Source organism: Pholcus phalangioides, unplaced genomic scaffold, assembly GCF_987345545.1.
Source record: "Pholcus phalangioides strain wild (caught in Gottingen) unplaced genomic scaffold, Ppha-v1.0 ptg000016l_1, whole genome shotgun sequence".
Taxonomy (NCBI): domain Eukaryota; kingdom Metazoa; phylum Arthropoda; class Arachnida; order Araneae; family Pholcidae; genus Pholcus; species Pholcus phalangioides.
Window position 1 is genome coordinate 10,821,768 of NW_028301609.1, and position 11,170 is coordinate 10,832,937.

Below are 11,170 nucleotides of genomic sequence, written 5' to 3' on the forward strand. Positions count from 1 at the left end.
TAAAAATGTCAACTTTTTATACCATCCCGTGAGCCCAAAAATCCAACTAGAAAGTTGTTGCCCTGTCTCTCCTGATGCCAATTAAAAAAAATTCCTCATTGCCAACTGTGTACTATTCACTGAAATATTCGAATTAGAAAAACGGAGCAAAGGTGGGAAAAAAAAGAGCATTAAATGCGGATCAAACGGTTTATCCGTATTCAACACTATTTTTCCTCCAACTTTCCTCCTTTTTTTTGAATTCGAATATCTCAGTGAACATCGCAGTTGGCAATGAGGAATTTTTTTTTTATTGGCATCAGGAGAGACAGGGCAACAACTTCAAATAGCATTGAAGTTAACAGAAATTAATTACAATAACATTATAAAGGGATTTTATTTCGAAATTTTAATTCTTTTTAAAAATACTTTTTGCATAAAAAAAGTAAATTTTTGATGCCCCCCCCCCCCTCAGCATGCGTACGTCTCTGATCCTACCAATATGCATTATGAGGTAGGGCAGCGGTTCTCAAAATTTTTGACTCGCGGATCCCTTTTTAGTAAAAAAATTCGATGGCGGAGCCCCGTAGGCCCATTTCTTAATTAATTACCAAAGTTACTGATTTATTTTTACTGTTTAAAAATATTTATAATTATTTTTTTTTTAATTTTACTGGGTTTTTTTTATTTTCCTGAAGTGGCCGCGGAACCCCTGGAGCGTGCACAAGGAGCCCGCGGAGCACCTGTTGAGAACCACTGAGGTAAAGCTTGCTGCCAAGGGACGGGGGAGGAATCAGAGTTTTGCTGACAAGGGGGGAGGGGCTTAAAAATGGCTAAAAATTTGCTGAGTAATACTTGAACAGCCGCTAACAAAAACCTTTACCGATAATTCCTTAAATAACCAGTTGATCCCCACGAATGTGATTGTATTCCCGCAAAAATCCCATGGCGTCCCTGGCTGACCTCACAACACCTTACAGTTCCTCGTCATACCGTTTGAGAATTAAATCACTGCCCCATAAAAATCCCAAAAAACATTCCCAAATGGAAAAATAGTTCACATTCCTCAGCAAATATCGCAAACCCGATCCCGAAAATCACTCACACACACACAAAAAAAAGCTTATATGCGAGTCACAAATTACTTCTTCTGGACACAAAAGGACTTCTGCTGACAAGGAGGTGGTCAAAAATGGCTAAAAATTTGCTGACTTGAACAGCCCCTAATTCTGTAAATTGAATACGAAATGCTTAAAAACTTAGAAAAAATTAGTTTCTCTTTCCTTTATTATCTATAAATTTTATTAGTATTGTAATTTAAATTCATATGTTGATAAATGATGTATTATTTTAAATTTACAATAATACTTTCAATTTATAAACATTTAAACTGACGACACTTCGTTTAAGTCGTCACTCCGCTTAAGCCGTCATAATTTGTCGGAAAACTTGAATGACGACTTATCGAGGTTTCACTATATTTTATGTGTTATTTTTATTTTATTTAGTATTATTATATTTTTTTTCTATGACCTCATGAAATGGCATGACACGAATCAATGCCATTTTCATGTAAATTTCACTGGTATGAATTAACATGAAAATATAGACTTCCGTGGAGTGAGAAGAGAAGAAGAAAAAAAAAATGGCGGTTATAAGAACCCAAATCAATAATTCATGAGAAATGTCACCTTTCGTTTTTTTTTTTTTTGGCTCGCTCGATAGAAGAACAATGGGCCCCGCCATTCACCGGGAGGAGGGGCCCGAAACCTAGGCTCTTACAGTAATAGATAAGAGAGGCCATGTTCATTTTTTTCTTTTATTTAGTGCCCTTAAAAATGTCTCTGGGACAAGAGACGAGGACCTCCTTCATTTGTCGTGACCAAAGAAAGATAAGATAAAAACGGGACCCGCTCTGAGACATCTAGTAATGTTATTAAGTGCATAAGGTTCTCGGGGGCTCGACCCTGGGTACTCCTCTCTAACAAATCACTCCATGTTTTTTCCAATCTAGGTAAAAAAATCTATGTATAAATGGGGGTTTTTTTGTAACATTTCCTATCACGGCCGTCATTCGCTGGAAAAACAAAGAGATAAAAATTAATGGATTTACTCGAAAAATACGGAAATGTCGAGGGAATGATTGATACTGTTCAAATCCGGGACCTTAGGTATGATGTACTTGAATGGCGTCAATGCTTTGGGAGTGTATGTTCTGGCGGATTCTAGTTGGATGGGGGAGAAGCTAGAAATCTGTTTTTTTTCCTAGATATAAAGAAGCGCTATTAAACATTGCAGGTTCTTGGTTGGCCTTCAAATCAATCAGTCAGTAGGGCTTGGGTTCAGGTGCAGGTCTTTAACACCACTGCAGGTCGCATTTTGTTTTAACGCCTTGGAATCTTTCGAGTATAAATTTGAGCCAAGTAATCAGTCAACTAACCAGAGGCATATTTAACCCTCTACGGCAGAGGTCTTCAACCTTTTTATGGTCGCGAGCACTGCCTGTACGCCTCCATCAAAAGAAGAGCACCCTTAAGGGAAGCTTTACCGATGGATGAGATCAGTATGATTTCAACACTTAAATGCAGTTTGTACAGAGCGTTTAATTAAAACGCGTTGATCAAGTGCTCGCTCGCGAGTCAAGTGCACCGTAGTGATTAACGCGAGTAACGGGTTGAAGATGCTTGCTCTATGTGGTCCAGTGTATATTTGAATATACATGGGAAATATATATAAATGGTCAAAAAACCCATTACAACAATTTATTTTTCTCAATTTGTTATTTTACAAAATGCTATTTCGCTACAAAATGCTGTTATGGTGATTCCGTAATTCCCGTTGCTGCAAATTACTGACGAACCGTTGACCCTAAAGGCATACCGTACATACTCGTGTATATCCGTCGTTGGACTACTTTAGATGACGTCACTAACCGATAGAGTAATTTCTGCAGCTGTGTTCAAACCCCCACAGACGTGTCTGGAAAATTCACCGACTAACAGTTCACCGACAACAGTTCGTTACGAGTCAGTTAGCGAGGGAGTCATTATAAAGTCATTATTAAAACTTTCCGCCATTATCTTTAGGATCACTCACTAGATCACTCACCCCCCTCAGTAGCTCACTCACTCACGGATTCAGTAGCTCGGTCACTTACTCACTCACTAACTCGCTCATGGACTCAGTAGCTCGCTCGCTCGCTCGCTCACTTACTCACTGATTCAGTAGCTCGGTCACTCACTCACTGATTCAGTAGCTCGGTCACTCACTCACGGATTCAGTAGCTCGGTCACTTACTCACTCACTAACTCGCTCATGGACTCAGTAGCTCGCTCGCTCGCTCACTCACTCACGGATTCAGTAGCTCGGTCACTCACTCACGGATTCAGTAGCTCGGTCACTCACTCACGGATTCAGTAGCTCGGTCACTCACTCACTGATTCAGTAGCTCGGTCACTCACTCACGGATTCAGTAGCTCGGTCACTTACTCACTCACTAACTCGCTCATGGACTCAGTAGCTCGCTCGCTCGCTCACTCACTCACGGATTCAGTAGCTCGGTCACTTACTCACTCACTAACTCGCTCATGGACTCAGTAGCTCGCTCGCTCGCTCACTCACTCACGGATTCAGTAGCTCGGTCACTCACTCACGGATTCAGTAGCTCGGTCCCTTACTCACTCGCTAACTCGCTCATGGACTCAGTAGGTCGCTCGCTCGCTCACTCACTCACGGACTAACTTACTCGCTTATTGACTCAATAACTGACTCGCTCACAGACTCAGTAACTCAATCGCTCACTCCCTCGCTAAATGACTCGCATTGAACTGTTGTCGATGAATTGTCAGTCTGTGAATTTTCCCAGCAGCGAATTGTTGGTCGGTGAATTTTCCGTAAACCAACGCAGAACCGATAATGTTAAAGCCAATGTAAAAAAAATCGTTGGCTTTTACACCCGGTAGACTAACGGCTATTTTGCAGCCTTTAGACGTGAGCATCAACCAAGATTATTAAAGGAATCTTTATAAAAACCTTTTAAAGATTATTCAAGGAATTTATAGATTAGATGAGTGAATGTTTTTCAGAAGATAAAGCAACAACAACAAAAAACGATGCCTTACAGAAAGTAGGATCAACGTTTCGTCAGTAAAATGCGGCAAAGGATAGTTATGGAATCACCCTGTATAAGTACAATAATACGGGGTTTTTTTAATCAAGGAAAAGTTGATTCCTTGTTGGTGTCATTTTTTTGGTGCTGAAAAAATTTGTGTTATTTCAGTTAAAAATATGCAAACAGCACCCATCTGTATCCGTATCTTTTGGGAGGGGAAAAGCTTTCAATACGTTTTTGGGGTGAACCAGAGGGTTTTAAGTCTTTTACTTGCTTTTTCTTTTCCTTCTGTACTGAATGTATATGTTACGGTAAATGTGTTAAATTAGATTTTTTATTATGCATAATAAACCTATTTATCATATTTACCGTAACAAATAGATAAAATAGAATTGATTTCTGTGTTGTTGAACTATTGTGTGTATGTGTGTGCGAATACTTTTGTCAATACATACACACACACACGTACGCAGATTCGAATCTCTAAAACATACGTACTAAACCTATGGCCTACGGGCCAAATGTGGCTCTCAGAGTCATAACCCGTGATGTCAAACTTGAATTTGTAAAAAATTAACTGCCATATTCCTCGCTCACTTATTAGCACGCGGTACATTTCCAAAGTACTTAAGTGCAGAGAGGCGTACGCAAAATAAAATTTCCGTGATTTCCTCCACTACCCTTTCTTGCGTACGAACTTCTTAAGTGACCCTCAGTGCAGCTCCACATCACTCAAGTGGCCCGCGGCACGTTGTTAGATCGAATGGGAAGTTTGAAATGTAGCCCTGAAAAATGATAACTTTGCAGCAACGAAACGCATACACGATCATTTATTACCTCATTGAACATACTTGAAGCATTTACTATGTGGAAACATTATTTTTTAGGGCCCAGTTATATATGCTATTTATAGCTCATGATTAAAAAGCATACATTTGATGGACTTCTATATATCTTGTCGTCTTTTCTTTTTTCACACAGAAGCAAAAGTCAGACTCATGGCAAGCCGAGAACTTGCTCAACTTGCTCTCGGTTCTCAAACAACGTTATAAAGTTTTCATCTAGTTTGACTAATAGATATCTGAGTTTCCGACAGACCCGCACGAACCTCTTCAAAACTGGTAGTTCCACCGTAGATCTACCAAGGGACAATTCCTCTAACAATGGATCCTGGTTATTCTGTAGGAAAGTTTCCAGGATACCAGAGAGGTCATCACCATTTAGTGCATTGATTGAAATCTCTCTCAGAGTATACTTCCACTTTTTGGTCGCATTTTCCAGCGAACCTGTCTTGTATGAGACGTTGAGGACTTTCAGTTTTTCGGATGGGATGTAGTGTATGTCTTCAAGTCCTTGATCGATTTGCAGGTGCTCCAGTTCAGTAGAATTCTGTAGTACCTGGCTGACACGCAGGCCATTGTATGAGCAATTATTTGCTGTAAATTTCCTCATTTCCCTAAACCCCGTCACGTTCACACCATCCTGAAAATCGAAGTTACAATCTTCGAGTTCCAGAACTCGAAGCTTGGGGCATAAATTTTGAAGTTTGTCGATCGGACATCGGAATTTATCTTGATTATAATAACATTGCAAATCGTCACCGCAGCGCACTTGATAGAAATGGAATTCTTCGAGGGATGGGCAGAAATCGGCCACTTTCGAAATCAGGTCATTAGTACGAGGGAAGTGGCATCGGTTCAAGCTTAGATGCTTCAGTTTCTGCCCCCAGTTGTTGAATACCGGATCTAATGTGCTCGGGTGCAATGTCATGAGACTATTAGGAGGATATTCAAACTCATAGTCGGGATTAGAATCGGTGACGCAATCCATAATCAATCGATTGATGTCTGGCCACTCGTTCGTCAGGAGCTCCATCACGGGTCGAGAGATCATGTTCCTCGTAATGTCGAGTTCCTCCAGGTTGTGGCAATGCGGAACCAGTCTAACGAAGTCTTCGGGCTTCAGTTTAGGACGAACTTCGCGAATTTTGCTGGTATCGTCCTGATTCACGCAATCGGTACACAAATCCAGTGATCGAGTAAAGGAAAGAAGTCCTTTTCTTCCTAACCTGAGCAAATGGTCGAAGTTCCAGAGCAGTTTTCTGAAGCTGATCTCTTCCCACAACGAAGGAGTAGCAGAGATGTCTCTCCATCGGGTACAAACCACGGACACGTTCTTGAAGAATTCCCACGGACCTTCGGTTCGCATGTATTCGGAAAAAATCTCCACCATCAGCTCTGGAGGCAAATCGATTATCGATCTCATGTTTTGACTGTAAATCTCCGAACACCTTCAGGAAGTTCAAGCAGGACTCGGTATCTGAATGTGAGCTGTTTTGTTATGAAGGATCGGTCTGTAAATCGAAAATTTTGGATAAAACATCTATCATGGAGAAACAATGGAGTTTTCACAACAGTGTTACTTTTGTACATTTACTTTTACTTTACAAGGTAAATTTTGTCTGAAACAATTCACTTTTTTTCGGAGGAGGATTGTTCAGCACGATGCAGAGCCACCCGTAGGGTTGTGCAATAGGTACGGGTGGCAACGGGTCCCGCAGTTCGAGGGGGAGGTCCTTCCATAGCAGTTGCAGAAAGTTTCGAGTTGTTTGGGGTTAGTGATTTCTAATTACCGCTTTAAGGGTGAAGTTCATTTATGCAACTGCCAAATGATGAACATCATTATTTGGGGTGCCAATAGAAGGAAAAACACAAAAGTTTCAGCAAAAAGCCATGCATTTGACATAAAACCAGCCGAACAAATTTGAATTTGCCGAGGCGAGGTGAATTTGGCCATGCTGTGCCTGTCAGATCGAATGCGTTCGACGGAAGGAAATTAGCGAAAGCCTCGAGAGAGAAAATTGTTCCGGTCACCTGATGGTAAATTTGAAATACACTTTAGGCTACAGTTTTTTCTATAGTAAGCACTTCTATAGCAGCTGCACAAAGTTTCGAATTATTTACAAAAAGACCTCCAAGTTTTGTGAGTCATTTATGCCCTTACATAGAAGATGTCTGATTCTCGAGATTCGCTTATAATTTTCCCAAGAACTGGCATGAAGCTTTATTTTGCCTTTACTCTTAAATAATAGCAGCACCAGGCTCGGAATCGCTTGTGGCCTTCCACAGGAGCAGCATGGACCTTTGAGTTTTTTGTAGTAAGCCCTACCACAGCAGCTGCACAAAGTTTCGAGCAGTTTATGAAATTCAAAGTTCTGAAATTCGTCTATATACTTACATAAGAGCATCTCCATATTTGCGTGTAATGTTCAAAAAAACCAGCCCGAACATTTATTGTGTTTTCACTCTGACATAGGAACAGCACCAGGCTCCGAATTACTTGGGATCTCGTTTGTGCAGAAGCAGCACTAACCTTTTAGTTGTTTATAGTCAGCCCTACGAAAGAAGCCACACAAAGTCTCGAGTTGTTAGAAGCTTCAAGTTTTTTACCCTTACGTAGGAGCCCCATTTGCTGGTAATTTTCCAGAAGAAAATAAATTTTTCACAAGAAGCTGTACGAAGCCTCGAGTTGCTCGTACCCTTCCAAAGAAGCGCAAGGGGCTTCGATTCTTTTTATTTACGTCTTCGGGTCAGCATCGAGATCCGTCTTACCGCAGAGAGCAACAGGCCTACAACGGTACAATTATACAATCATTACACTTCACTCATAGTTGGAAAAATTGATGGCAGATGGCAGCACTACTATACATAGCTGCTGTGGTGGTCATAGTGACATACTCACATCGCATCGCGAGGTCCCTGGTTCGAACCCCACCGTCACCTCAGCGTTGGTCGGCTGAAGTTGGTTTTCTGTGGTTCCCAAGTTCGAGGAGTGAATGCCAGAATGCCAGCCGATCTTCCCTTTCAAACGTCTCGCCACAGGAAGCAAAAGACCTACAAATGGTACAAATGTATTTCAATCACTATGCACTTCACTTCTGAAATATAGATTGCATCACTGAAAAATCAAACACAACACTAGATACGCACTCAGAATGTTAGCTACGCACAATGAGGTTCCGGCACAACTCATTGGGTAGTAAATTGCCCGTAGATGGCGATAGACTTGAGTTGTGCTTGGTTTAAAAGAAAGAAAGCACCACACATAACAATCATTACACAGAAACAAGCTTCGCGCTAAGTTCACAACACGTACAATCCATAGGCAGAGATAGACTTGGAAGTCTGGGAGGGGGGGGGGCACGATGATGATGACGATGTCAATTCATGTATACATATATACATTAGATCAGTCGATTCCACCTTTGACGCTGGGGGGGGGGGGGAATTTCCCCCCACGCCCTTCCCCGTATCACCTCCGCCCATGGTACAATCACATTCAGGCATGTACCGATTCGTTATAAATTCCGTAGAGGAATGTATATGAGGTGCATGTACGGTTAAGTAGTAGTAGCAGCAGCAGTATCGAGAGATCTTCCCATTATTTACTAGTTTCGAATTTTGTTCACACACACACACACACACACACACACGCAAGTTGAAATTCCTTCTACGCGGAATTAGCTTTTAAACTCACAAGGTCACGTGTTCGAGTCCTTTATGTGAATACAATAATTCATTCATTATTATTTTTTTTTAAACTTGGAAAAATTATCGTCATTCAAACGTCTAAATTAAAATAATAATATATTTCAGTGTACATTTTTTTTTTTTTCGAAAAAGGGAAGATAAATATTTTGACCTCGCATTTTGGCCTTTTGCCCACGTTTACCTGCTGTATCCAAAGAAAAGAATGTTTTCTTGTTCCGACTCGTTCATCTGGTACCGAACCCAAAAATCAAGGAGGTTGTCAGACGGGGGCGGATGCGCACAAAAATATCACGTATGGGAAAAAAAAGACGAAGAAAGAGGGGGAAAATCCCCGGTTCATTAATATGTTGAACTCATTATTCATGAGAAAAACATTTCTGTGTATAGAAATGTATTTTTACGGGGGAAAAAAGTGAAAAATCCTCCATAATCGAAGGGCTCCGTGTATAAGGATGATCAAGGACCCATGACAAGTCATAGGACCATACAGTAGTAGTTCATGGTTGGTGGCCGTGGAATCATGTCAATGAACGAATTTCTTAATGTTATTCGAAACCTCGTTATTTTCACGCATCGGCAAGAGGAATGAAGATTAGAAACAAAATGGCATCCGAGTCTTAATGAGGGCTAACTTGGGTGTGGATGATAGATGGCGCCACCGTAGATTTCAGACAAATTTTAGTGGTTTTTTTTTTTTGGTAATTTCCCTGGCATCGTGTTCAGCTCCACAATTTTCGATAATTTTTATCACCATGAATTTCACCAAATACGTATTTGAATTCAATTATACTATTTTCCGTAATTTTTGGAATCGTTATTTCATTAAAGCAGTGGTTACCAACCTTTCGTGCCCTTCTGAAAATTGCGTTACAAGATTGCGTACCCCCTATGAGTGAGAAGCATTCATTTTGTACTCCTGGAAAGGTGGAAAAACAGAGACTTCCGATGTTTACTCTTAAAAATGCTTAGGAGGTTTGTGTGCTCTGGCAACCACTTACAGCCATGTTGGTATTTACTTGTATCTACATATTGAGCAGAATAATTGAATATCCTCAAAAATTCGAGCGAAGCCTGAATATTCCTAGAAATGTGTAAAAGGCGTGCGTTGCGTACTGCAGGAAATGGGAGAAACTTAAGAAGTCCTAGAAATTCGCCAGAGACTTGAAAAATGCGCAACTATGTTATTTATATCAAGATAATTCTAGAAGACTTCTGTGCACCCTAGAAATGCGTAAGAGTCTTGTGTGTCCTAAAAATGCTTAAGAAGATTTGTAGGAGGCTTGAATGTTCCTGGCGATTCTCAAAAAGCTTGAATATTCCTAGAAATGCGCAAAAGTTTTAAATATTCCTAATGTGCGCAACAGGCACGCATTATTTATCCTAGAAATTCTATAACACTTCTGTGCTTTAAAAGACTTGCGTTATATACTGCTATAAAACGTAAAAGGCTTGAATAACCAACCTTGAAAATTTACAAGAGACTGAATTTTTCTAGAAATGGACATATAAGAATCAAATGTTCCTAAAATATGCGCAAGATGCGCGAGTCATGTATTTATAGAAATTCTAGAAGACTTCTGTAATCTAGAAAGGTGTAAAGACACTTTTGTCATTTACTCCTAGAAAGCGCATGAGGCTTGATTATACCTAAAAATATGCAAGAGGCATATGCTATTTACTCCCAGGAATGTGAAAAAGGCATTTTTGCACCCTAAATAATGTTTAAGAGTGCGTTTCGCACCCCTTAAAAATGCAAGAAGTGTGATTTTCATACCCCTAGAAATGCGTATATTGCGTGAGTATCCCCTAAAAAGGCGACGGAGGCTTGTTTACCCATTCGATATACGCACGAGGCACGTAAAATCGGAGAAAAATACGTAAGGATGACGGGAGAAGCCATGTATGCTATGTATTCTCCAATATCAGGAAGCCATGAATGCTCCAATATCAGCAACCAGAGCTGTCTTAAGAATATTATGGGTCCCCGGGCAAATTGGATTTTCTGAGGCCTCCCCTAGCTGACTCGAAATGATTTTGCTTACCAATTTACATGCTCAAAAATCTTAACGGTATCTCATTGTCGCGAGGCCCCACTCTCCACTTGAGGCCTCCCGGGCCATGCCCGAGTGAGCCCATGCGTTATAAGACGGCACTGTGTCAACAACTATTGCTAATTAAACTTTAACATTATCAAAAGGTTTTAGAATTTAGAACTGTTCTTGAATTTAGAAAAAGTTCTTAGATTGATAGTCTTTAGTCTGAAGATTATTCTGCGTGAAATGTTAGGTTAGGGTTATAACTGGAATGAGAGAATGCAATGCAAACATTCATATAATTTTCAGTGATATTTATGCTAGATTTCTAATGACGCATTGATGATGTCAGCTGACGGTTGCAGTTTTAAGTCCGGTACAGCATATACGTAGACATCTGAAGATATATAATAGAGAAGAATTGGAGTCGTTTTGTAACGCGCGTATATACAGGTTTATATGCAGATGAAAATTTATGCGTCTGTCATGAACCCGTT

The 11,170-nt window shown here is 40.4% G+C and overlaps 1 protein-coding gene across 1 annotated transcript; it reads right to left on the bottom strand.

Annotated features, from left to right (window-relative positions):
• Window positions 1-5,086: 5,086 nt before the first annotated feature.
• On the bottom strand, window positions 5,087-6,355 carry LOC149075034 (F-box/LRR-repeat protein 6-like). Its single transcript, XM_089245995.1, has one exon. The coding sequence runs from the start codon at window positions 6,353-6,355 to the stop codon at window positions 5,087-5,089; it is 1,269 nt and encodes a 422-aa protein (XP_089102121.1).
• Window positions 6,356-11,170: the final 4,815 nt, after the last annotated feature.